The 23811-nt window shown below is 42.8% G+C and overlaps 2 protein-coding genes across 21 annotated transcripts in view; one reads left to right on the forward strand and one right to left on the reverse strand.

The window, feature by feature from the left end:
• Positions 1 to 23811, reverse strand: part of LOC105839793 (ELAV-like protein 3) — a 46466-nt gene that overhangs the window by 21778 nt on the left and 877 nt on the right. For 5 of the 15 annotated variants that reach the window (XM_028191421.2, XM_012686341.2, XM_028191371.2 and 2 more), the window contains exon 1: positions 1857 to 2624. The exons of 1 other annotated variant lie outside the window; for it this stretch is intronic. The gene's annotated coding sequence lies outside the window, so the exon portion shown is untranslated. Of the gene's footprint in view, positions 1 to 1856; positions 2625 to 8218; positions 8457 to 9466; positions 10733 to 23811 lie in introns of those variants that run through there. 9 more of the 15 variants (XM_012686348.3, XM_012686347.2, XM_012686346.2 and 6 more) reach the window with 6 other exon arrangements.
• LOC105837901 (cytosolic carboxypeptidase 6) lies at positions 10739 to 23749 on the forward strand. 6 transcript variants are annotated; one of them, XM_036284460.1, is made up of 8 exons: positions 10739 to 15349; positions 15946 to 16252; positions 19466 to 19830; positions 20642 to 21075; positions 21246 to 21449; positions 21591 to 21814; positions 22039 to 22234; positions 22586 to 23749. In XM_036284460.1, exons 2-8 carry the CDS (start codon positions 16237 to 16239, stop codon positions 22908 to 22910), a joined length of 1764 nt encoding a protein of 587 aa, XP_036140353.1. In that variant the 5' UTR covers positions 10739 to 15349; positions 15946 to 16236; the 3' UTR covers positions 22911 to 23749. The 6 variants fall into 6 exon arrangements, 5 of the variants coding, with proteins under 5 accessions (XP_036140353.1, XP_036140354.1, XP_036140352.1 ...); XM_036284461.1 differs by having other exon boundaries at positions 16021 to 16252; XR_004962609.1 differs by lacking the exons at positions 10739 to 15349; positions 15946 to 16252 and adding an exon at positions 16557 to 19232 and having other exon boundaries at positions 22586 to 22975; positions 23056 to 23749.

Genomic DNA, 23811 nt, shown 5'->3' on the forward strand with positions numbered 1-23811 from the left:
GCAAGGCGATAAAAGCGTCGCCGCCGCCGCCGCTCGCAGGAGTCGGAAAAGTCTCGCGGTGCGCTTTATCGCAGATACCGGCATCTTCCTCGGGGAGGGTATCGATCCGCGCGCGGCGCGTTGTTCGCCATCGCGATATATATTTTCGGATCCGACAACGCGCCCGAAGGCGGAAGAGAGCCGCCGAGCTGACTGTACATTGTCGCGCGCCCCGCGGCGCGGGTATACGCTGGAGTATCCTCGCTCCGCTCTCTGACTTCTGGGGCCTCGTCTCATTGTCGTCACCCGGGGACGACAATGCCGTGGACGCGTGCACGCACGACGAGGTGCTGCGGGCGAGGGAAAGGGAGGGGAGATAGATCAACCCTCGACGAAACTCTGAATGTAACGCGAGGCTATCGCGCGCGCCCTATCGAAGGGCCACTCGGCGGGAGGTCGGGAGAAATTGTGCTAATTAAATGGCGTCGATGATTTTCTCTTTTTTTTTTTTTTTTTAACTAAAATCTTTTATCAACTTGAACGATTTTCCGAGGGACACGGTTTGGAGTTGTCTCCAAAAAAGTTTAGAGTTACGCTCCGACCAATTACAGTCGCGCGTGTAGGACGTACCGACCGCGTCGTCGGGTTCCGCGTCACGCGGAAGCGCTTAAACGTGAAAATAATGTAAACATAAAAATAATTTTCGCGCGAACCCGAGTACGAAGGCAAACCAGATGGATGCCCGGTGAGTTATTTCGAAACAGCCCGGGATTATCGATCTGGCGAAATCGATAGAACGGAAATACCGCTTTATTCTGGTAAATGCTACCCTGTTATTTCAATTTAGGAGAGTCGCCTTATCCTCTCGCACGGATAATAACGCTCAATTATTTAGGCTATCGAAAAAATCTCATATCTGTCCTCAATCTTAACGTTATTATATAATTCATATCGGTGTCGTCGTAACCGTTGTTAGAAATGTGCTGCGCGTAATCGTCGTTAATTCCAATTTTAAAAAATCGCCGATTCCGAGGCGAAGTCGGAAAAAAAGAAATTCCCTCTATGAGAAACCGGTCGTCGTGCGCAAACGACGAGGTCTGGTCAGCGGACGGTCTCTCGCGGATTAAAGTTCGATTTGCACATAGTCCGCGAGATACGATCTTCGGCCGGTGGCCAGGTGGCCATGGCGACGGATCGTGAAAATCGCGTGGCCGGGGCCGATCAATACGAGCACGGCTCCTCGTCGGTCCCCGTGTGCCTCGCTCTTTCTCTCTCGCTCCTTCGCTCGCCCGGCGCTCAGTGAGAGACAGAGAGAGAGAGAGCGAGAGAGAGGGGGGGGGGAGAGCCTCCTTCCCCGCCGTCGCGTATCGCCGCCCCTGCGCGGTGTTTCCGAGGGAGACCCCTCCCGCGCGCGAAAAAGCGGCTCGTCGTATACGCGGTGTACGAAAGTACGTGCGCGCGTACGTAAACGCGCCGGGCGTTGAAAGGGGAACAGGGAGAGAGAGATAGAGAGAGAGAGAGCTGCGGTCGCGCGGAAGAAACGCGACGCAGAACCAGATTCGCGCACGCACGAGGGCTTCCTCGTCGGCAAGAAAAGTCGCGACGAGAGAGACGCACGGTGACACGTGCTCCCGAGACGCGTCGTTGGGAACACGAGAGACGACGACAAGTGCGCGGCGCCGCAGACTCCTCGCCTCTCTCTCTCACTCTCTCTCTCTCTGCCCGCCCGTTCGGCGGGACTCTGCCCCCTTCGCTATCTATCTCGCGATGATCGATTCGCTCCCCCGGGGACCGGAGGTCCTTCGGGCGCGCTGTCTCCTTTTTCTTTCCTTTTTTATCCCGTACAGCAACCTACGCTCGTTTGCCGGTGTGTATACCTGTTACTCTTTCTACTATCTCTCCTCTTCCTCTTATTCCCTGGTACGTGCCGGCCGTCACCTCGTTTCTCTCCCGTTTGTGTCGCACGCGAAACCGAGCACCGGGTGGTGCGGGCGGTCAGCCCCTGCGCAAGCCTCCGGCTCCCTTCGTTTCACACCTCCGCTCTGTCACCTCCGATGATGTGCACTGTTATCACGCTACTGCTCTCGCACCACCGCCCGGAACAGAAGGGGAAATCAATGAAAGTAAAGTACGGCGCGAACGCTCGTAAACCGGCATTTATGCCACCGTTCTCGGTGCACTCGGTAACGACGGGCGACGGCCGCGTATCGACATCGACACGGCGGTGGCTGCTTTCGGCGTAGAGACCCGAAGACGCGAAGGGGCAAACGACGACGCGAGAACGTGAGGGTGGTAGTAACGGTGGTGGTGGTGGTGATGGCGGTGGTGGTAGTAGTGGAGGAGGTGGTGGTGGTGGATGGTGGCGGTGGCGATGGTAGAAGGGAGGCAGGCCAGGGAAGAGAGAATGACAAACACGGTGCAGCCCGGCGTGAGAGTGCACAAACGACGTTTATGAGCGCGACGTGTACACGCTGCGCGTGGTACACGTGGGAATACAGATCGGTGGGACGGAGGGGGATGGAAGGATTCCCGGTTCGAGAGAAACGCGGCCGCGAGAAAATTAAAGCTTGTAACACTAGACTAAGAAAAAACGGAAAGAACAACGCGACACGGATGGTGACTGCCTACAGACTGACTGCTCCGCACGTCCCGATGCGGCTTCGCCCGCGGCTCGCGGCCGCTCGGCTCACCTCGGCCGCCCTCGGCCACCCTCGAGCGTGCTCGGGCTCGCGCTCGACTCGCGCTCGCGCCCCACCGACGCCGACGCCACGTCGCGTCGCGCCGCGCCGCGCCGCGCGAACCCCTTTTCCGAATATCCATGATTCGCTTCGGCACCCCCTCCCCCCGCACGCACCTAATCGCGCGGGGAAAGGGAGCTCCGTCGATCGAAGTGTATGTATGTATGTTTTGCATGTATGTAACGCTAATAAGTTAGGGACACGCGCATACACCCGAAATTTTCAAATCGCTCCAACTTATATCGATCAGCCGAGCCCGAACTGAGCTAGACAAGGATAATCGGAGTTGACTCGATTTGAACTCTTTCTTTTTTTCGCGCACCTCGCGCGAATTCCTATTAATAAAACTCGTGTATAGACGCGCGCGCACGCGAGTGTTCAAATCAAAGCATCTCTCGTTTATTTGCACACGGAGCCCGTGATTTCGACCGAATCGATTCAATCATCTCGCGAGGCAGAACTCGATAATGAAATATTATGCATTCATATTGATGCAATTGCAATTTCGAAACTAATTACCCGGATACAGGATGAAAGTTTATTTCACGCTATAAATTCATGAAATTATAATTTTTTAGGGAAAATTCGATCAAAGGTAAAAACCCTTTTATCAAAAGCATACTTTTGATTTTAGTATAAAATAAATTCTCAATATATTTTATCCGAGTGATTAGTTCTATCAATCGTATAAAGATATCTTGTTTATTCAATATTATTCTACTACAATTTTATTATTTTTACATATATTTCTTAAGTAAAAAATAAAGATAAAGTAGAATCGATTGCTCAGTATTGCAAGTTTATTTAAATACATTTTTTAATTTGATTTAAACGAGCCAGTAATTTTTTCAATTTAAATACAATTTGCTTTTGATAGAAACGTATCAACCTAATAAAGAGGTTCTCTTCTATTTTTTCGCAAAATATTATAATATTTGACGAATTTGTAGCCTAAAATAAACTCTCAATATTTCGTGTCCGGAGAATTAAAATTGCGACTGTAACTTACGATTAATAAAAAAATCTTCAACAAGAAGAAGTGAAATTTTGATCAGTCGATACGACCGATATTGAAAAATATACGTAAAATGCGTATACATTTATGCATAAGTGATAGAAAACAAAAGTGGAAGCCTAATCGGAGGGATTTCTTTATCTTGCTTCTTCATGAAAAAAATCTCCTTTTAATTGCGAATCTTTTCGATTCAGTTTCACCTAATTCTGCTCGGAGGGAAGGTAAACCCTCTGAACTCAAGTTGCGCTACCCTTCGCCACCTTAACGGGCTCTTCAAGGTTTTTGACCCTCGACGCACTACGGTATCGTATCGAGATAAGGGTCTCCCTCTCACTCCTCACGCTGTTCGTATTCGATCGCAACTTCGCGGAAAACCGCAACCTACACCATCTATAAAAAATCATCCGGTATGTATATATATAGCAAGAGATGTGTCAAGAGTTCTATAGTCTTGAAGATATCAATAGAACTTCAGTTCAAATCGATCCATTTGTTTTTAATGTAAATATAATATATATTTCAAAAATTATATAATTAGATAGAGGAACAGTACAAGACTCATTTGATGACACTCATCATCAGCTCTCGTGCAAAAACTTCGCTTCGAGAACCAAAAAGTTTTGACCCTACGGTTATCTCGAGGCCGTGGTCGTACAAAAGGCGATCGTCAAAATTTCACACGACATCACAATTTCAAGGAGAGCTTATCTCGTAACGAACGAAGCGCGTAATCGCGGGAAACGGATCGAAGTAGCTGCATCCCTGACCTTAGTCCGGAGTTCATACCCGGAGATCGAGCCGGCCGGTCTCCCGACGACGGTGTGTTACGGGCCGAAATTACACGGGTCTGACGAAACAGGCCGAGTAAGACTTGGCGGCCGTGCCAATAAACTCGGTGTTTTCCGAAAATTTATTTCCGTGCGTGCGTGCATGCGTGCGCCGCGCGGCGCAACGAGCGACGCGACGGTATTTTTACGGGCGAGTCACACGTCACGATGTGACACGGGAGTGACTGGGATTCGCGGATTGATCGGGATTAAGAAACGAGATCGGCTAGATCGTTTCGTGTCCGAAGAATTGGAAAACGCCAAGATCGACGAGATAAATTATCGTTCCTGATTTTATCCGTCTAGTGTGTCCATTTCCACCGATGTAAATTGAATTTCGGTCTTGGTTTGTCTTTTTTTTTTAGTTTTAAAAATTAGAGAAAGATAAGGAGAGATAAGCTAAATCGGCATTAATGATGAAACCGTTTCTTGAATCGGTGGGGGTGCTTGCGTGGCGCGAAGAAAAAAAAATCTCGAATCGCGCCCATGACCATACCTAATGCCAAGCGTCGCTACCTATTGAAGGATCTATAACGTTTGGTCAAGGTGCAGAACAAAAGGGAATAAAGTTTAGACTAGGGCACGGCCGCTAACAGATGCGGGACAGCATATGCAAAAAAAAGAAATGGCGTACACGTGTGCGTGCACCGCGTACGTACACGTACATCACTCGCATGCAAATTTCCTCCCCTTTCTCCCTTCCTCTTTTCCGCGGCTCTTTTTAAACTTATGACTGTCCCTTTCCAGGGGAAAAGGGGCGACTTGGGAAAGATTTAATCCTATCGCGACGGCTATTAATAATTATTAAATGTACGGAGCAACAACTCGACTTCCGTTTCTTTTTTAATAATACTTTGCGTTTATACGAAGCGAAAGTGAAAATATTGATGTAATGATAACTTGAATTTATTAATGGCTAAAAGTGTGCCTGCAATACAGTCTGTGTGTGTGTGTGTTGCGGTAAAATGCATGTAATCAATAAAAAGTAAAGTGTGTAAACATTGAGAACATATGTATTTATGCACGGCAAATAGCAATATTATTTTTTTCAAAGATTCTAAAAAACTGCGAGTACATCAGTCACGTGGCGAACTCTCGAATCATTCCCGTCGGCAAACGCAGACCTCACCCTCCTTAGTCACAATCCAGCTGTCGAAGCTACGTTTTCGGGGGTAGATCGCCCGACATCATTGGTCTGGCACGGCGGGCACGAGCGCAATTCCACGGGGCTATATACCTTGGGAACGATAATTCTGTCCGGCAACTTTTTCCAGGGTCATCGAACCCCTAACGAGATTCCGTCGATACTCCCAACTCGAAATCGATTTGGCCTTACACCAGCAAAGAATACAGTGCAAAGTTATTTAAAAGTACCGAGAACAAGCGTAAATATAGCGTCACGCGAAACATTCGTTGGTTTAATAACAGCTCTACTTCTATTTTCTGCAAACGTAATTATGTTCTCGAGGGAGGGGATATGTACAACTGATGTCTTAATCAATACGAAAATCTCGTTTGTGACGTTCATCCGTGCAATGGAATTTTAAGTAGTAAAGAATTCGCGGAGCAACTATTGTAGATCATTAAAAATCGTTTAATCGTACCGATCCTTTTTACCACGCATACTTACAATTAAAATTAAAAATATGAATAAAAACCGCATGTAAGAAAAAAAGAATGATTAGATTAAATTAAGGTCGTAACGCTTTAAAGCTGTTTTGACGAAAACTGATGATGATCTCTATAAGGTACGAGCAACGGCAAAGTTTTAATGTCGGCGATTATGGACGAGAGAAAGTATCCAAGGATACCATACAAGTTCCCTAACGGCCTGTTAAAAGCGTTGGCCCCGAGAACAGATTTGTCTAGTTTTAATTTTAGCTCTTTTCTCGCGTCACTATTTTATTATTCGAGCTCTGCGTAATAATGAACTTAACCATCGATCAGAGCACGCCATTACCCTTATGTTTATATTTACGTGCGAATTATTTTTCTCCACTCCAAACTTTCCAGAACTAAATCTTCTGTCTCACTGAAATCGAGAGATCCTTTTTCTATGTCGAATCGTAGCTACTCGAGCGTGTACAAGTCCACCACGGTTAAGGGAGCGATTTTTTTCAGGGAAAACTCATTAATCCGGTAACGTCGTGCAACGTCAAGATTACACGTGATCAATTCCTTGCCCATTTTCTCATGCAAGAGAAACCACTGGTGAAGTATAAAGTGTGTGTCCTAATTAAAGCTTCAATTCTTTCACGATTGATTTTTCGTGACACTTAACAATAAGCATTCCCAATTGGAATTGATTTAATATAATTATTATTACCATAAGTTTAAGTTTATTAAAATTAAAATTTAATACATGCTTCCACGAGGGAGAAGAACAATTTAATGAAGAAAATTAAATTCTCTCTCCCTCTCTCTCTTTCTGCATATCTTCTTTAATACTTCTGTAAGTATTCCTAAAATATATGAATAATTAAATTATATTTATATATGTATAATCATTTCAATAACCGACGTAGCAATTAATTTTCCGATAACTTGTGCATTCGTCAGAACAGTTTCGAGCAATTGCATGAATCTGTTATGACATTTCCTATTTCGAGTTACGATTACGTGGTCGTCCACGACGTGTTACTGCGTATGAGAGACGTACGTATACACGTAATGCATATATTACGAGTGCGTATGTGCGCGTCTCTGCAAAGCGATCATATTGTATACAATATACATGATGTAGGAAGAGAAAGAAGAGAGAGAGAGAGAGAGAGAAGCATGGAGAAGCTCCATTGATTGGTCGGTGGCACGGTGGAACGTTGCAGCTATCCTGGAGGTATATGAACCCCGATATATACGCTTCTCTCTCCGCCATTTCCTCTCTTGCCCCTCTTCTCTCTCTCTCTCTCTCTCTCTCTCTCTCTCTCTCTCTCTCTCTCTCTCTCTCTCTCTCTCTCTCTCCTTCTCTCTCAATCTCTCTCCCTCTTATTCGTCTCGCGTTTACCCTCGCTACGATTTTACCCTGTAGTGAAACGCAGGCGCGTCACATGGACCCAGGACGATCAATACGAGGTTCCCCAACCAGACCTAGTCTCTCTCATTCTCTCTCATTCATTCTATCTCTCTCTTATTCTCTCTCCCTGTCTCACGTTCTCATACACTCATTTTCTCTCTCCCGTTCTGCTTTGCTCTTTTTCTACATCTCTTAAATTTTCATCTTTACATCATCCTTTGCGACATCACGGATAATCTCTGATATTTTAATGTTTGTCCGAAAATTTTGTTAGACACGCTAAAAACGAAATTCGATTGTTCAATTCCGACTGACGATTGAAACTTTTCGTTTTTCTTTCTCGTCACCCTTTGCGCAATCTTATCGCTCAAATATATAAATATGTACAAAAGGTGTACTTTTAATATATTTATTATTAAATAAAACTATTAAACGTTAGTAAAACCTGTAAATAAAAAAAAGTTTCAATAAAACGTAGAGTAGAGAACTTAGTCTGTTCCCTATTTTTAATACGTCTGCGAGTGTGTTTATACATCAACATGAAAGAACGGCTCCGACTTCGGGGTTCGAAAAATAAAGCTCGCTGAGATTTATTCTTCGTAAGAAAAAAGTCAATATTGAATCTGGTATTCGCAGTTTCAGTTACCTAGTAGTTTAGCAAAAGAAAGCGATATCAATCGATCTTCACATCGGTTATATATCGTTTAGCTCTCCCTCTCTGGCTCACGCACCATTGTAATCGAGGCCGTCGCGGACGGAAGTGTCCCTCTCGAGACATCCTGCTTGTCCTCGACAAGGACCCGCAGTCCCGGTCCTCGCTCCGTTCCGGATCTGCTTGATGCCTCATCGTGCATCGCGAGAGTTCGACGTCTCCTCTCTACCTACTGCGTTATTTCAATTTGCTGTTTTTCGGTCGGTACGCCGCAGGATCGATAAGGGGTTGGATCGGGAAAGGTAAGGGAGGGAGGGAGGGAGGGAGGGAGGAAGGGTGAGGGGGGAGGGCGAGAAGTGTGCATGTGTATGCTTTATGCGTATGTACGTGTATGTATGTGCGTATGTTGCGACGTCGGTGCTCCCGCGACAGTCGCTTTCTGGTGCCACGCCCAGGGAGAGAGAGAAAGAGCGCGGTCTGGTGCACACACAATATCCGCGCGGTGCGTAAGCGTCAGCTGCTGCTGGACGCAACCGTTCACGGTTATGGCGGACCGCGTTATCGACGTTAAATGCAACTACTTGGCAGGGTTAATGAGCCCCGCCGGACGCGACTCTAGTTTCCGCCTTATAACCATTCCTCGCATGAGATTATGCAATTGGTTTTTTCTTTCCCTTTTTTTACAGCTAGATCCTGCCCGCGCACGCAACTTCGAAACCCCGAGTAGAACTTCTGGCGAGTATTTTATAATTAGCTCAATTCTGACGAAAAATCAGAATAAATGTGCTACAATTTTTTAAAAATCTCTCCACTATTATTCACTCTATAATTTTTGGGTTGATTTATAATTAAAATTTTAAAAATATTACGTGTATGACTAATTGGATAAAATACATATTACGTGTATTACAACTTTGTTTAACATTGAATTGAAAACAGGAACGCGGCACCAGTGCGGGAGCACCATAGGAGATTTTAGGAGACTTAAAAGGATAACCTAAATATGATACCGGAAGATTCCTCGCGCGAGAGGGGAATCCCCGGCACGGAGGACGAGAACATATACGTAAAGATCGGCAGCCGATCAGCGTACGATCGACGTACACAGATCCTCGCCAGTAAATAGTCAATAATTATAAATGGCAATAATAACAACAATAATAACAAGATAATAATAACAATAATGATAAAGATTCGTGAGAATCACAGAAATAACGAAAGTAAAGAAACAAATGAACATACCGGTTAACGATGAAAATCAGTGGTTGGAGGATGCCGATAACTGGGCGCAGAACGAAACGGCGCGGCGATGGGTTTTCTACTTTTAATTACTTTTATTTCTCTCTATTACGCAATATCTCGTACGTATCGTTTCGCGGCTGCGTTTTCCCCCGCGTGCGTATCTTTGTACTAGCGTTTCCTCTCCTTTCCTCTGTCAACAAATTTCTCAACAAATCTTACGCGACCCGGAACGTCCGGACCGACGATCGCGCGATCAACGTGGAGGCCGGTTTTCGATCATCGAACACGAGTCCCGGCATCGATCGAATTCCGTCGGGAAACGAGAAATACGGGACGATGCCGGATTATTTGTGAACACTCGATAACTATAACTCGCGACAGGAGATAAACAAATCTCGCGCGCGAAGACGAACACACCCAGTGTCTCTCTCTCTCCTTCACTCCCACCCCCGACCAACAGGAGACACTTCTATCTGTCCCTCTCTATTTGTGCCTTTCCCTCTTTCTTTCGTTTTGTATTTGTTGGTGCCTCTTCCGCCGATTAAAGAATCTTCCAGCTGACGATCTTGTTGATCACGCTACCGGTTCCTCGTTAACGCGCTCAACTCTCACGCTAGCTGATCTCCCGTTTTCTATCTGGCTTTCGCGTTACGTGAAAAGATCACGCACCATCTTACGCGTCGATTCGTGATTTTTCGTGTTGGGATCGCGACTCGCGTTAAATCGATCAGAGGGTTCGTCGATCGAGAAGGATGGATGACGTCGGGACACCAAGAAGACGTTCCTAGGGCAAGACAAATCGGGAGTACAAGTTGTAACGGAGAACGTATATAAAATCAGGGATCGAACAAAATCGTAAGATTGGAAGAACACGGAAGGGTAATTCCTCTGCTTTATCTTCGGCCGGATTCCGTCCGGTAAACTTATCTTCCCGCGCGAATCTTCTTGTGACAGTGTCACCCCCGAAGGCGAACGACAACGTTGCTCGACCGACACGTGGACGGGACAAAGCAGCAGAAACAAACTGAACGTTAAAGAACGACGACGACGACGACGACGACGACAACGACGACGACGACGACGACGATGAGAGCAACGGCTGTTTTTATGATGACGAACAATACCGAACCGAGTGTATTTCTTTTTCTTTTTTTCTTATGCCGAATTGAAGGGTTCAGAAATTAGGAGATATGCAAGCAAATAGTAAGAATGTTGCGGGTAAAACGGTGTCTACAACGCAATGCCTTTATGTGGTGCGGTAACTAAACTGACGAGGCTGAGTCCCGATGCCGACGTCTGCACCCTCCGGACGCCCGCCGCCGTCGCCCCCACCGTCTCGACTCGTCTCGAGGGTGGGATAGGACTCGGGGCGAAAAGAATCGCGAAAAACGCTCGGTCGAGGGAGATTGGCGCCGATACACGCAGACGCCGTCGCCGTCGGTGAAAGGTGAAGGAGAGGCCGGGAGCAACGCGGGAGAGGAGGTCAGAAGGGATGCGAAGGCGGAAGAGGTCCGGGAGAGGTGGAGGGCGGCAGCGGTGAGGACTCGGGAAAGGGGTGGAAATTCGCGCAGGCGTGATCGGCAACCCTCCGCATACCGACCACCGAAGGTTGGTTGGTTGGTTGGTTCTGTGTGCGTTGCCACGATGCACATATTTCCAAACATCGCCGCGCAGCTATGGAGAGATTTTTTTTAGTCATTATGCGTATACGAGACATTCCCGTGATAAATGATGCCTGGCTGGGAGGGGAGAGGGGGGAGATGAGGGTCCTATTGATTAAAACGATCGTCCCACGAGAGTTACAGGAAACTACCATTCTCGCGCGTCGGTCATTGCACGAGTAGACGCAATTACAAGGATGTTCGTTCGACTGATACTCAATTTGACGCCTTCCCGAACGATTTTTAATCACACATGTCCCTATGACTACCTATGAACCAGTAGACCTACGAACGCATTTCCAGTATTGAGAATTTTTATTTGGGCATTTGGTACACGGTACAGTTTGATCGGTCTTTAATTATGTCACAAATTGATATTTTACATCATTAATATTAAAAGTGAGAGACGATTATTTCTAAGTTTCTGAGGAAGTGTATATGAATAATCTAGAAATATAATATATAAATAATTTGAATAACGCGATCGTGGTTATTTTTATATCGATCGATAATTACACAGAAAAATATAGGCCGACGTGGAAACGGGACTCCTTCGCTCCATAGCCGGACAATATGTCACCCTTCTCCAACATCTACGTTTTTATGAAAGTAAAAGAGGACGGAGAGAAGAATGTAAATCAATGAAAAATATAAGGAAAAATGATAAATAGAAAGAAGAATTTATTAAAATTTATACAAATGTTAGTTTGCGAAAAGGAAAGAGACATATGAGAGATAAATAAAAATGTAGAAAAATAAGAGGAAGAAAGAGAGCGAGAAAGAAAACATTGTAAACACCGAGACGAGATGGATGTCAAGTTTCGAGCTACTGGATTCAACAGTGATGGATTAAAAAAGGGAAACGGAAAGGGAGGAGAAATACTAAAAAAAACGCGAAAAAGTGCAATTTTTTAAAACGAGACCTAGTGTAGTGTTAACTGTAGCATCCATCACACGGGCCGATCGATCGAGCTACATTACGACGGACGATCTTCGCGGGAAGCTGGCATGATTAATATCATGAGTGCATACGAACTTTTGAACAACCGTACATCGCCTCGATTATCGAGGCAGGGGGAAAGGGGAGACCAAAGAGAAAGGGGAGATTGGCTCAGAGAGACGGACGGGGTTGAGGGTGAGAGTAGTCATAAATACGCAGGCGCCAAATAGGGTACATGCAATGGAGGGGTTGATGAAGGACTGGATGGCGCAAGCGCTGGACAAAGGGTGTAAAAGCTCGCCGGGAGTGCCCGTTCCCTTGGCAAATGGCTTTTTGGTAACGCGAACGCGAACCAAATTTCACCATACAACGAATCCTGTATTATATTTGATAAAACTTCTTTCTCCCTCTCTCTCGTGTTTTGCTGCTCATGATAATACGAAGCGCTTCCGATTCACTCGCGAGAAATAAATGCTTTGCACAAAATATTATGAATGTTGAATCTTTATTATTTGTTTATTATGATTAGAATTACGCAAAACACTTGAGAGAATCACGTACAAAAAATTCCATTGTACAAAAATACAATACCTATCACTTAAAGTTATACAAAATAAATAATGTAAACTTACGATAGAAATGAGGAATTATTTATATTTCTTCCTTGTAGTAAGGCTGTGATGAAATAGGCTTACTTCGTTATATTTATACGAAGATCTTTACGCGTTATCGAATTAGCATCAAATGGTTAGAATAAACAGTTCGTACGAACGTGCGCGTCTAAAAAGTTTCACGAAGCAAACAGTGAACACATTTATTTCATGGCGGCGATCTCATCTGCGATTAGCGACCATGAACGAAGCGCGAATATATATGAGGTCTATCGATCGTTTTTTTTTTTATACACACATGCATGAGTCTGTTTGCTTCTGCAGCGTCAGGCGTTCGTTAACAAACCTCATGACAAATGATTTCTTAATGAGTTGTGCCATGGATGAAAGCACTCGATAGATATTGGACGAGATGATATTACTCGTGTACATAAATGGTTTCGTTTGCGTCACATTTCGATATTACTAGATATAAGAGATAGGTGAATAGAGTAGAGCAAAGGAGTCGCCGTTGCGGAACAAAGGGAATGAGAGAGAGAAAGAGTCATTGGGGAGAAGCGAAAAGGGACAAGGGAGACAAGGGATGTAATCTAATGGTAAATAGCACGTATGCATATAAGGGTCAGTCGAAGTGCGTCAGTGGCGTAGGGGATTGAATATTGCTTATCAACGTTCATGAAACAGGCAATTTTGTTATAAGATTTATATATTATATAATAAAATAAATGTACATAAAGAAGCGTAATAAAGAGCTTTAATTTAGTAACGAAAAGTATAACAATATACATTACGTTTATTCGTTTTTAACTGTTATAACCAATTAAAATAATAATGTAAAGTAATTACGTATGATTATAATTAAATAAATAATTATAATTTTATTACATAATATTTTATATTTTGTGTGTGTGTGTGTGTGTGTGTGTGTGTGTAAAATTGTGTGTCGAAAATCTGATGAGAATGTAATGTTTGATTATTTTTTCATGTGAATTGTACTATATCATATTAATCATTTTTTATTTGCTTATTTATATATACGTAATATTAAATCACAAAAAGAGGAAGAAAAGAAAAGAGAAGAAATAACTTTATAAAAAAAACTTGATACATTTAGCTGCAGATCCCAGCTAGAAATAATCAATGGATAGAAAAGAAATTACGCTTTCCTCTATGTCCCCGACCTCCTTTACACATCTCGTAACAATTATAATCTCTATGATCTTCCAAAAATAATTTTCGAACACAATCGCTGTACTTGGTGATGTCGATGTCGAAGAGTGCTTAAAAGTACGGTCGAGTCGTCAATATAACTGCTCGTAAAACTCGCCGATCGCCGGCGATCGATCGGCGCGGGTCGTGCCCATCCCACGTCTTAATCGCTAGAGAAGTCTAGACACCTCTTCCAGAGAAGGTCGCATAAATTCCGCGAGAGGACGGCGCAGCGGATAATTTACGGGGCCGCTCGTTCTCTTTGTGCTCCCGAGTGTCCTGGGAAGACCGGCGCGCCCATTCCACCCCGGGCGACGGCCGCGCCTCCTTCCTACGCCACTGCGAGGGTAGACCGAGGGGTGCCAGCGTCAGACGGAGCCGCCAACCGGGGTTCGGGGGGAGGGGGATGGTCGGAGGAGGGAGGGGGGGCACCGGGGGGGTCTTTCGAATATCGATCTCCCCGCGTTCTCCCAGTCATTCACTCTCTCTCGTGCAGTTCCACGCTCGTCCCTCTTCCCACTCGTTTCGCGCTCCCAGTACTCCCACAGAGCGCTAGTAGAAGGGGTGCGGTGCAGGGTGCGGGGAGGCGGCCGAAAGGGGGGTCTCCATCCGGAGGTCCCAGCCAAAGCCCGGCGGGGGAGGAGGGCATTCACCAGGGAACGCGCCGCCACCAACTACCGCCACTACTATCACCACCACCACCACCACCACCACCACTAACCGACATCCAGAAAAATATCCTCCGAGATCGGAGGGAAATTGGTTTACCGGATCTTGCAGAACGGCGCTTGTACGGAATTATTCCCTCTTCCGTTTTTCACTCCTCTCTGTGCTATTTAATTTACATCCTATCTTTGGAAATTCGTTACACCGTAGCCTCCTTCGGCTTTCACCACTATCTAGCTTTGTAAGAGAATTCAACGAGAAACAAGAAAATACAAAAAGTAAGAAAATTAATTCATTAACAAATCAGCTCGTAAAACGTTGTACAAATACACGGTATCTAAGAATATAATTATTTTATCATTACTATACAATTATAATCAATCATTTCAGATATTTGTTTTTCCATCGCAATTAATATTTCGTTCTCAATCTTATACCAATAGCAACCAATTATTGTGGTTCTCGTACTTATTTCATACACGGCGTCATTCCTTATATGTAATAAATCACCGCGTGTCCCGATTCATTTACCGATTTCAAAATTTGTTGCATGACGATGACAGAGAAATAAATAAGTGGCCAATGTCGTCTTGTTCGCGAAAATTAACGTCCGCGGAAATGTCGCCCGGAGTAGAGTTGTTACTCCGTCCGCGCCTTCTCCCTCTTCCTCTCTTTTCCCCAACCAGGGATCTTATCATCCCTCTCTCGAAACAGAACCTAGCCAAGGAGGAAGTAGATGGTCGTACTTTACAGTGTTGCGTGGACCAAGGAATAAGACCACAAATGTGTTGTAGAGGTACTTTACGTACACTACACATACTGCACACACACACACACACACACACACACACACACACACACACACATATCTACCCGCCTTTCTCGTCTTTTCTTCCCAGAAGTTACATAAGTATACCAACTAGCAAAATTACAAGCAAAATAGACGATCCTCGAGGATCGAGCTATACGGGAGTCGGAAATGACGTGACTGGCTGCTAACCAGTCTGATTTAACGGCTATGTGAAACCGTTTGATTTTCGGTGCTGATTAACTCTGCGATTGGACGTGAAGAATAATTGCGTGAGGAGCAAAGCCTTCTTATCGATCTTCAAAAGAAAAATCTCATTTTGGAGAATTGATTTCTGGTTGGGCTGTGCTCTCTATCGATTGTTCGCAAAATTTTACCATCGTTACTTGGAGAACCAGATAACGATGGTCACGCGAACTAGATAACAAAGTCACACCTACATAAGACACGGATATCAAATACAATTTTCACCGCTTAAAAGACGGAATTAAATTAGGAATGTCACTTTCTGAATAATTGCATCGTTTACGCTCCCAAGTTATTCAGTAAAAGATCTATTTTATAAAAGGGAATAAAATTCGCAGAAATACGTCAGCAATGTACTATAAATAAAGAGCGCAAATCATTGCGCCGCAAGTTTAATCCGAAGATCTCGGGAGGGCGGGGCATTTTTATTTCTCCAGTTAGACACAAGTTCGTGTCATCTACCAGCTTATCTGGAACAAGATAACCGCGCTACTCAAGACGGCCGCGCGTAGTATATCGATTCAACAAACCAAGGAAACCAGAATGGACTCGGCGACGGTGTCGCCAAGTGCGCAAAGTCGCTGCTCGCATGATCCAGTCCGGAACAAGTCCCGCCGTGTCCCGCCGACATGTCCGAGGATACCGGTACGTATCATACATACGTGTTTTTATAAGCCGCCTTCGAAGCAGGTCTCGCGGGACCCATTCGTGACTGCACGCGCTATCGCCGGCCTGTCACGCGTCCGTACACGTTCTCGATGGATCTCGCTCGCGATCCGTCAGATCGATTGGATCCACTTTGCGAGGGGTCACGCGAGGATCATCACGCGCTCGTTGATTGCACCCTGACATTTCCCATCTTGCACTGGCTCAAAACTCCGCCCGAGAGACGTAGGCGAACACCGATGCGGGATGTCAATCACTCGGCTGGAGAGATCGAGGTAGTTCTAAAGACGTAACAATTGAAGGCTCTTTTTCAACGAGCTGCATCGCGCACGCGAAATTGAAGCACGACTGAAAGTTGTGTTAACTGAACGCGAATTACATGCTGTGCCATAAATATATTTTTTGTGCGAGTCATGTCGAGGAAGCTATGGAAATTGTATCGCAAAGTCAATTTCCAGCGAGCAAATGAAGATTTTTTTTCTCTTATTATTAACTTTCGTTAGAATACAGAGCATGAAATGCTTTGAAATCGGTTGTCGACTATTGCTAATACTTTTGGAGAGAAAAAAAAGAATGTCTTATTATTAATTATGACAAATCTACGTTTGTATTTCTTCCCTCGCAATTAATTGCTTATTAAAGCTTGCAATCGCGATAGGTTATTGTCACGGAAAGTGATTTGTGTTCCTCGGTAACACGAGATAATTTAACGGTGTGTTAAATTTGGGAATTTCGCGAATATTTTCGACGCGCGCCTTATCGATTCCAACTCGCGCGACCTCATAACGACGTAACTGTCGTGGCAGCAATTAAAACAGAACAGTGTGCAGGAGTCTTTGTTCCGAGCGTTACAGAAATTGTCGGAAATTTCGCGCAATTTTACTGATGTATATTTTTTTGCGCGACTTTCTTTCTCTTTCTCTCCATTCTTTTTTCTCTTCTCTGCCGTTACCCGAGCTTTTTCCTAGTGTTTTCTATTTTTTTCCACTTTTAATTACATTTTCCGGCGCCATTCCCGTCACTATCCGATTTTCCGCCCCAAGAATTTCGCAATATTTCTTCAACGTAATCGCAGTGAAATATAATAGTCGTTTACTTTGGAAAATTAAAAAATCTTCTTGAGCAAATGATGCATTTTTATTGATAAAGCAGTATAATTTATGTAATGGTTTTGCAAATATTCGGACAAATATGAGCATTACAAAAACGAGTATATAATTTCCTCATTTTTCCTAATTTTATTTATAAATGTCACAGAGTGTATATTCAAATAATTAAATTAATTATTAATATAATTAGTAGATCAAGATTAATTGTTGATATGTGAGTATAATTTTATTCATTTATTAAATTCAATTATATTTTTATGAAACCCTACTTTATTTGTATATTATTAATATATATTTTTAATTAATCGATTAAGTAAGTCTTCTTTCGAAAATATCACAAACAGTCGACGTTTTATGTTATTGTAGTTCAAACAGCAAACATGGCAGACATCGAGACATGTTACTATTGATAGATATGGCTAGACTAGACATTCAACGTTTCTTGAAAAGACAAAGTTGCACTCTTTTGTTTCCGCGCGTTGAATCATTGATGATCCAACTATATCTTGATGTAAAGTTGGTATACCCTTCTTGCATGTGTTGGAAGACTATAATGTCCCTAGCTATAAAATGCGACATTTGCGTCGTCGAGTAGCGGATGTGCTGCAAATAGATATCGAGTGATCTGGATTTAGATCTGTAACTATTGCTACACCGAATGTATTGCGATAAGAATTACCATGATAAGAAGCGCGATAAAGACCAATGAAAATCTGTCCTGTGTGCAATATTTTGGCGGAAACATTACGGGTCTTCGTCATCTACTCCATTTTACAATTTTTGTTTCTGCGAGATAGTATCTTCCTCCAGTATTATTATATTATTTATACAATTATTTTATTATTTTTGCAACAATAATTGATATATATCAATCATATATTCTAATAGATATAACTGATTTAGGACATTTTTATTCATAAAAATGTTATAAATTGGAGAAAGAGAGGTCTATAATATTTTTCATTTTAGTATAATATAATTAATTAAAAATGTCAAATAATTATCAAAAGTAAAAGATGTATTTACTCTTGTGTTATAATAAAAAATTTCCATTCTATAATTTGTATATAACATACTAAGAAAACACACACACACACACGCTAGATAAGCGTGACGATTTCCGGATGTTAATCGACCTACAGTTAATCGACTTCTAGATAAAGGGTGATTAAATCGCTATATTCTGGCCGTCAACTCTGTAATCCGTGCAAAACTATCACAACTTTCGCCAGGTCTCTCAATCACGCTCTAATCTCAGGCATCTGTTGAATCAATCAGAGAGCGACTTCTGACCCTAGCTCCGAATGAGTCCGGGATCTCGTGACCACAAACGAGTTTTCTCGGTTTAGCTAGTCGCGATGTGGGTGAACGGGAAATCAGACTGTCGAATGTATGTACGAAAAATCCTTGACGCCTGACAGCCACGCGAATTCTCGCCGCGAGCTGATTCCTAATTCTCTTGCGTGGAGTCGTTTGTATTCACGCGAGATCGCGAGATTCCAGAGAGCGAGATTCCACGAAGGCGCACACGAGCGTGCGGCGAAATCGCGAGGTTCCGCTCTTATCGCACGTAGGCGGTAACACATACCACGACGTATAGAGCCGGTTTCACGAGGCCGTCAGTTCCTCATTGTCTTCCGTCCGATAGGTCAGAGTATCGTTTGCTGTACGTTGCTTTCTCTCTCTCTCTCTCTCGTCGATCTCGTCTAGAAGGCTCGATCGTCAGTCACCGGAAAGTGCCGGATAATGTCGCACTGTCGATAGATCGTTCCGTGTCATTTGGAAAATCATGGCTTTTTCTTGCGAGGGACGAGACCCCTTGGAGCATACCAGCCTTTATCAGCGCGCCGGTCAGACATTCCCCTGCTTCACGAGTCGTACAAACAACCAATATTTCATCGCTGCATTAAATTATTTTAAAATCTCGAGTCGATCAGGATACAGTAATAACATTGGCAGCGTTATTTTTTTTTTTATAAAGTGAAATTATTACTACTCCTAAGTTTGGTGTATCGTTATATTGGGAAAAAAAAAAAAAATGTTTATCTTGTTTATCTCCGTTCTGATGGACCGCTGCTTGCAGAGAGTGAAGACAGCGATGCCGAGGGTGGCTTGGGCAACGTAAACAAAATGGTAATGCGACCACCTGGCCACAGCGGTAAAGCTAAGAAGGGCCACATTTGCTTCGACGCGACCTTTGAAACCGGCAATCTCGGGAGAGTGGACTTGATTTCCGAATTTGAGTATGATCTCTTCATTAGACCTGACACTTGTGGGCCTAGATTACGCATGTGGTTTAACTTCACCGTGGACAATGTAAAGGCAGATCAACGGGTAATCTTCAACATCGTAAACATCTCTAAAAGCGCCAATCTCTTCCGACAGGGAATGACGCCATTAGTGAAGAGCAGCTCCAGACCGAAGTGGCAGAGAATACCGCGACAACAGGTAGGATTTGAAAAAGTTGGTAATTACTGATTTAATCTATGGTTGTTTACGGACTTTAAGTTGAATGCGTTGCTGGGTGATTCATCTTTAGCTTTGAACATTGGCGAAAAATTAAATTTTTTAAGTCTAAAAAATTTTCTAAATGGTTCAAAACTAATAGAAGAGCAATTTTAGAAAAGTATTTTGTTTCGGCTATATAATATGTAATTCAATTCATTGTATCTTAAGTTTGTAAATTCAATACGCGTCCGTATCAATCTATGAACCGGTTATTCCAACTTCTTGATAAACTTATCACATAAATATGTGTTTATTTATTAAAAAATAAATGAAGACGCATGATTGTTTGATAAGTAAGTTTACCAAGAAGTTGGAATAACCGGCCCTACAGAAAATCTAATCAATTAATTAATCAAATCCATTTTACAATTGCAGACATTTTCATTGTATTAACAATATCGCTAGTTTAGAGCAAATCTCCAGAATGTCCAATATCTAATTACTCCATCAAGCACCAGCAGTCTTTTAAATTAGAATTAGCGACATCGCGAATAGATGATTGCTATCACTCTAATTACTTATGCAATTTATGAAAATATACAAATTACTAACGTTGCCTACGTGGCTAATATTCTATATTATATGAGATGTTATTATCAAAACATGATTTTGACATAAACCGTTTTTATTGGTAACCCAGAAAATCTCTTTTGATGTTTACTTTATGAATGTGCTGTATTATTAATTTGTGTATTTCATCAATTGCATTAAAGTAATTAAAAATACTTATTTGTTCCTCTCGACGTTGCAGGTGTTCTATTACAGATCTGCGCAGCATCAGAATCACTACGTGCTGAGTTTTGCTTTCGCATTCGATCGCGAAGACGATGTTTATCAATTCTCTCTGACATACCCGTATTCATACACGCGTTACATGGTGCATCTCGATAACTTATGCAGCAGACTATTATACACGAAGAGAGAGACGCTAGCCGAGTCGATCCAAAAGAGGAATGTAGAGCTCGTGACTATAACCTCCGACCTCGAAGACGCAGAACGACCTAGAAAAGTAGTCGTCGTCCTCGCTAGAGTTCACCCTGGCGAGTCGCCGTCCTCCTTCGTGTGTCAGGGTTTGATGGACTTCTTGGTCAGCGCGCATCCTATCGCTCAAGTTCTAAGAGAGTACGTGATCTTTAAGATAGTGCCGATGCTAAACCCCGACGGTGTCTTTCTCGGAAATTACAGGTAAGAAATCGATTTTTAACACACCTTCGTAACTACGTGTTTCAATAAATTGATGGCAAATTAAAATTCGAATTGTAAACCGGCAAATAATTTTACGAATAAACTATTTCCGCTTCTCTTTATCATCGATAAAAAAAAATAATGTATATATGATCATTTTTTGCATTAAGGTCCACCGTGATGGGATTGGATTTGAACCGATCTTGGAATTGCATTTCCGAATGGATTCACCCTACCCTGCTTGCGACTAGAGCAATGTTGAAGTCACTCGATAAGAACTCGCATACCCCATTGGATTGCGTACTAGATTTACACGCTCACACTAATGCCACGGGTGTCTTCGTTTACGGAAACACGTATGAAGACGTCTATAGGTAACTTTAATCCATTTCAAATAATATTAAATGTTCCATTGAGCCAAATTTGAAAGAACCGAATTAGTCTATCGTGAAGCTACAGATTAGGAACTTAACGCCAATCGTGCCTGTAACTCAATCTGACTGCTAGCCTCTCAGGTACGAGAGGCACATTGTCCTGCCGAAATTGCTAGCTCAACACGCGGAGGACTATGAACTGGGCAACACCATGTACAATCAAGACCAGAACAAAGCTGGAACTGCTCGCCGCTATTTGTGCTCTATTCTAAAGGAACATGTCAATTGCTACAGCATCGAAATTTCCATGTACGGTTACAGTAAAAAGGGAATACCGGGTATAATGCCATACACGGAAGAAGGATGTATCCTTTCGATCATATTAATTACGATTATAATTGTATATACAATATGAAATACACACTGAAGTTACTGTATAAAAATTAAAATTAATTTTTTTAAACCTTGTACCTTAAGAGTTTCAGTTAATTAACTATACATGATGGCGTTAAAATTTGAAATAGATATAAATCTCATTAATATACATTGTCAACCGGAGAAAAGTGAACCCTTAACGAATCAAATACAGATTATAGATTAGGTCGTAATCTAGCACGCGTGTTCCTAGAATATTATAAGCTCACTGGGCTCATCCCATCAGGACTTCCTGATCAGCCATCAAGCAAACGAGCGCGCCAATCCCGGCAAAGACAACGTTTTCCAAGGGAGCCCAGACCAAGAACAGTCCGAACTCCAGCGACCTTGCATCTCGCCAGCATCTATGAGTAATTATTTTTGTTTTTCGCATATAAATGCATCGATTACTCAAAAAGTTACAAAGCTTTATTATATTCCGTTTATATTAAAGGCAAAATTAAGAAGAAATATTCTTTTAATCAATTGATTTATCGGTATATATTCTACTCTTTCGACTGCAGACAAACGATCGCATGGGAATGAAATATTTTAATAGCACAAGACAAGATTAATGGCGACAGTTCTCTGTTAAAGAGATTCCTAAAAGCAAAAGCTACTACATTGAAAACATAGAAACGTTAGTTCGAACTCAGGAGAAGGCGATGCCCATTGTTTAGCGAAGCAAATTACCGTCAGCTAATCTTAGACCGTATCATCAGATATTTTCGGGAGGAACCTGAGCCGCTCCCGAGCTCTCGTTACCGATCGATGAGCGGTACGCGGATGGGACAGCAGCCCGGAACCGGAATCGCGAGTGAAACTGGAACGGGTGTCGGCGGCGGGTGTAAGAGCTCGAGCTACAGGTTCCGGAGCCCTGGGGCACCTCTCGACAGGATGCAGACCCTGACGGAGCGACCCGCCGCTGAGCCGCGGCTCACCATTATCGATTTCAATCAGCTGACGCGGGGCGGTTTGGAGCTCGCGGCCAACAAGAACAGACCGGCGGCGATCCCACGCAAGAGGATCGTCAAGTCGCGTAGATAACGATCTCACCTCGATTAACGGGAGATCCTATAACATCTCCAAGGACGCGAAAATCAAATGCCGCGGTATGCCATTGTTATATCCTATACGTAAGAAAATTGTCTTCGTGACAACATTAAGTAATATTGATTCACGTGAAACGTAGGTGGTCGATTCGCGCTACTTCTGCCGGACGAAAATAGAAGACTTCTCGACGAGAAGAGGTACGCGGAGAAAAATGCAGTCCGGATGTTGCCTTTTACTTAAACGCTGATAACCAATGTCATTAAGAAACTTTCGCTTTTCTTCTCCGCATAATTTTAAATTTAGTTCAATGTGAATGCTAATACTGCACATTTTATCCTTCGTGTTATACGATACTCATGCTTTTACTTAAATATAAATTTTGAGTTTCCTATTAACATACTATCGTCTCTTTTCTCGCGAGAAAAGATGAATTTCACATTGCATGTTTCCAGTTCCTAATATATACTTAATTGTTACATTTTTTATGGTTGTTTATAACATCGTTGTTATAATATATGTTGTATAATACTATTTCTACTAAAAAAAAGTTAATATATTAATAGCAACAAAATATATATACAAATATTATTATATATAATATACAATAAATACTATTAAATATCAAATAAAACATATAGAGCATGCTTTTACATTATTAATACCGTTTCCGAATTGCATCTAGAGATTTAAACGTAAATTACATTTCTTAAAATATATATTGTTATGTTCTAAAATTATAAAAATTATATTGGATATTACATTATATTAAAAGTATGAAAACTTAATGTAATTTCATATCGGACAATGTGTTCTATTAAAAAAAAAAAAAAAAATGGAATAGAGAAAAAAACGTCTTGAATTATATTCAAATAATTTTTATTGGCTGATTACGTGA

Source organism: Monomorium pharaonis, chromosome 3, assembly GCF_013373865.1.
Source record: "Monomorium pharaonis isolate MP-MQ-018 chromosome 3, ASM1337386v2, whole genome shotgun sequence".
NCBI lineage: Eukaryota > Metazoa > Arthropoda > Insecta > Hymenoptera > Formicidae > Monomorium > Monomorium pharaonis.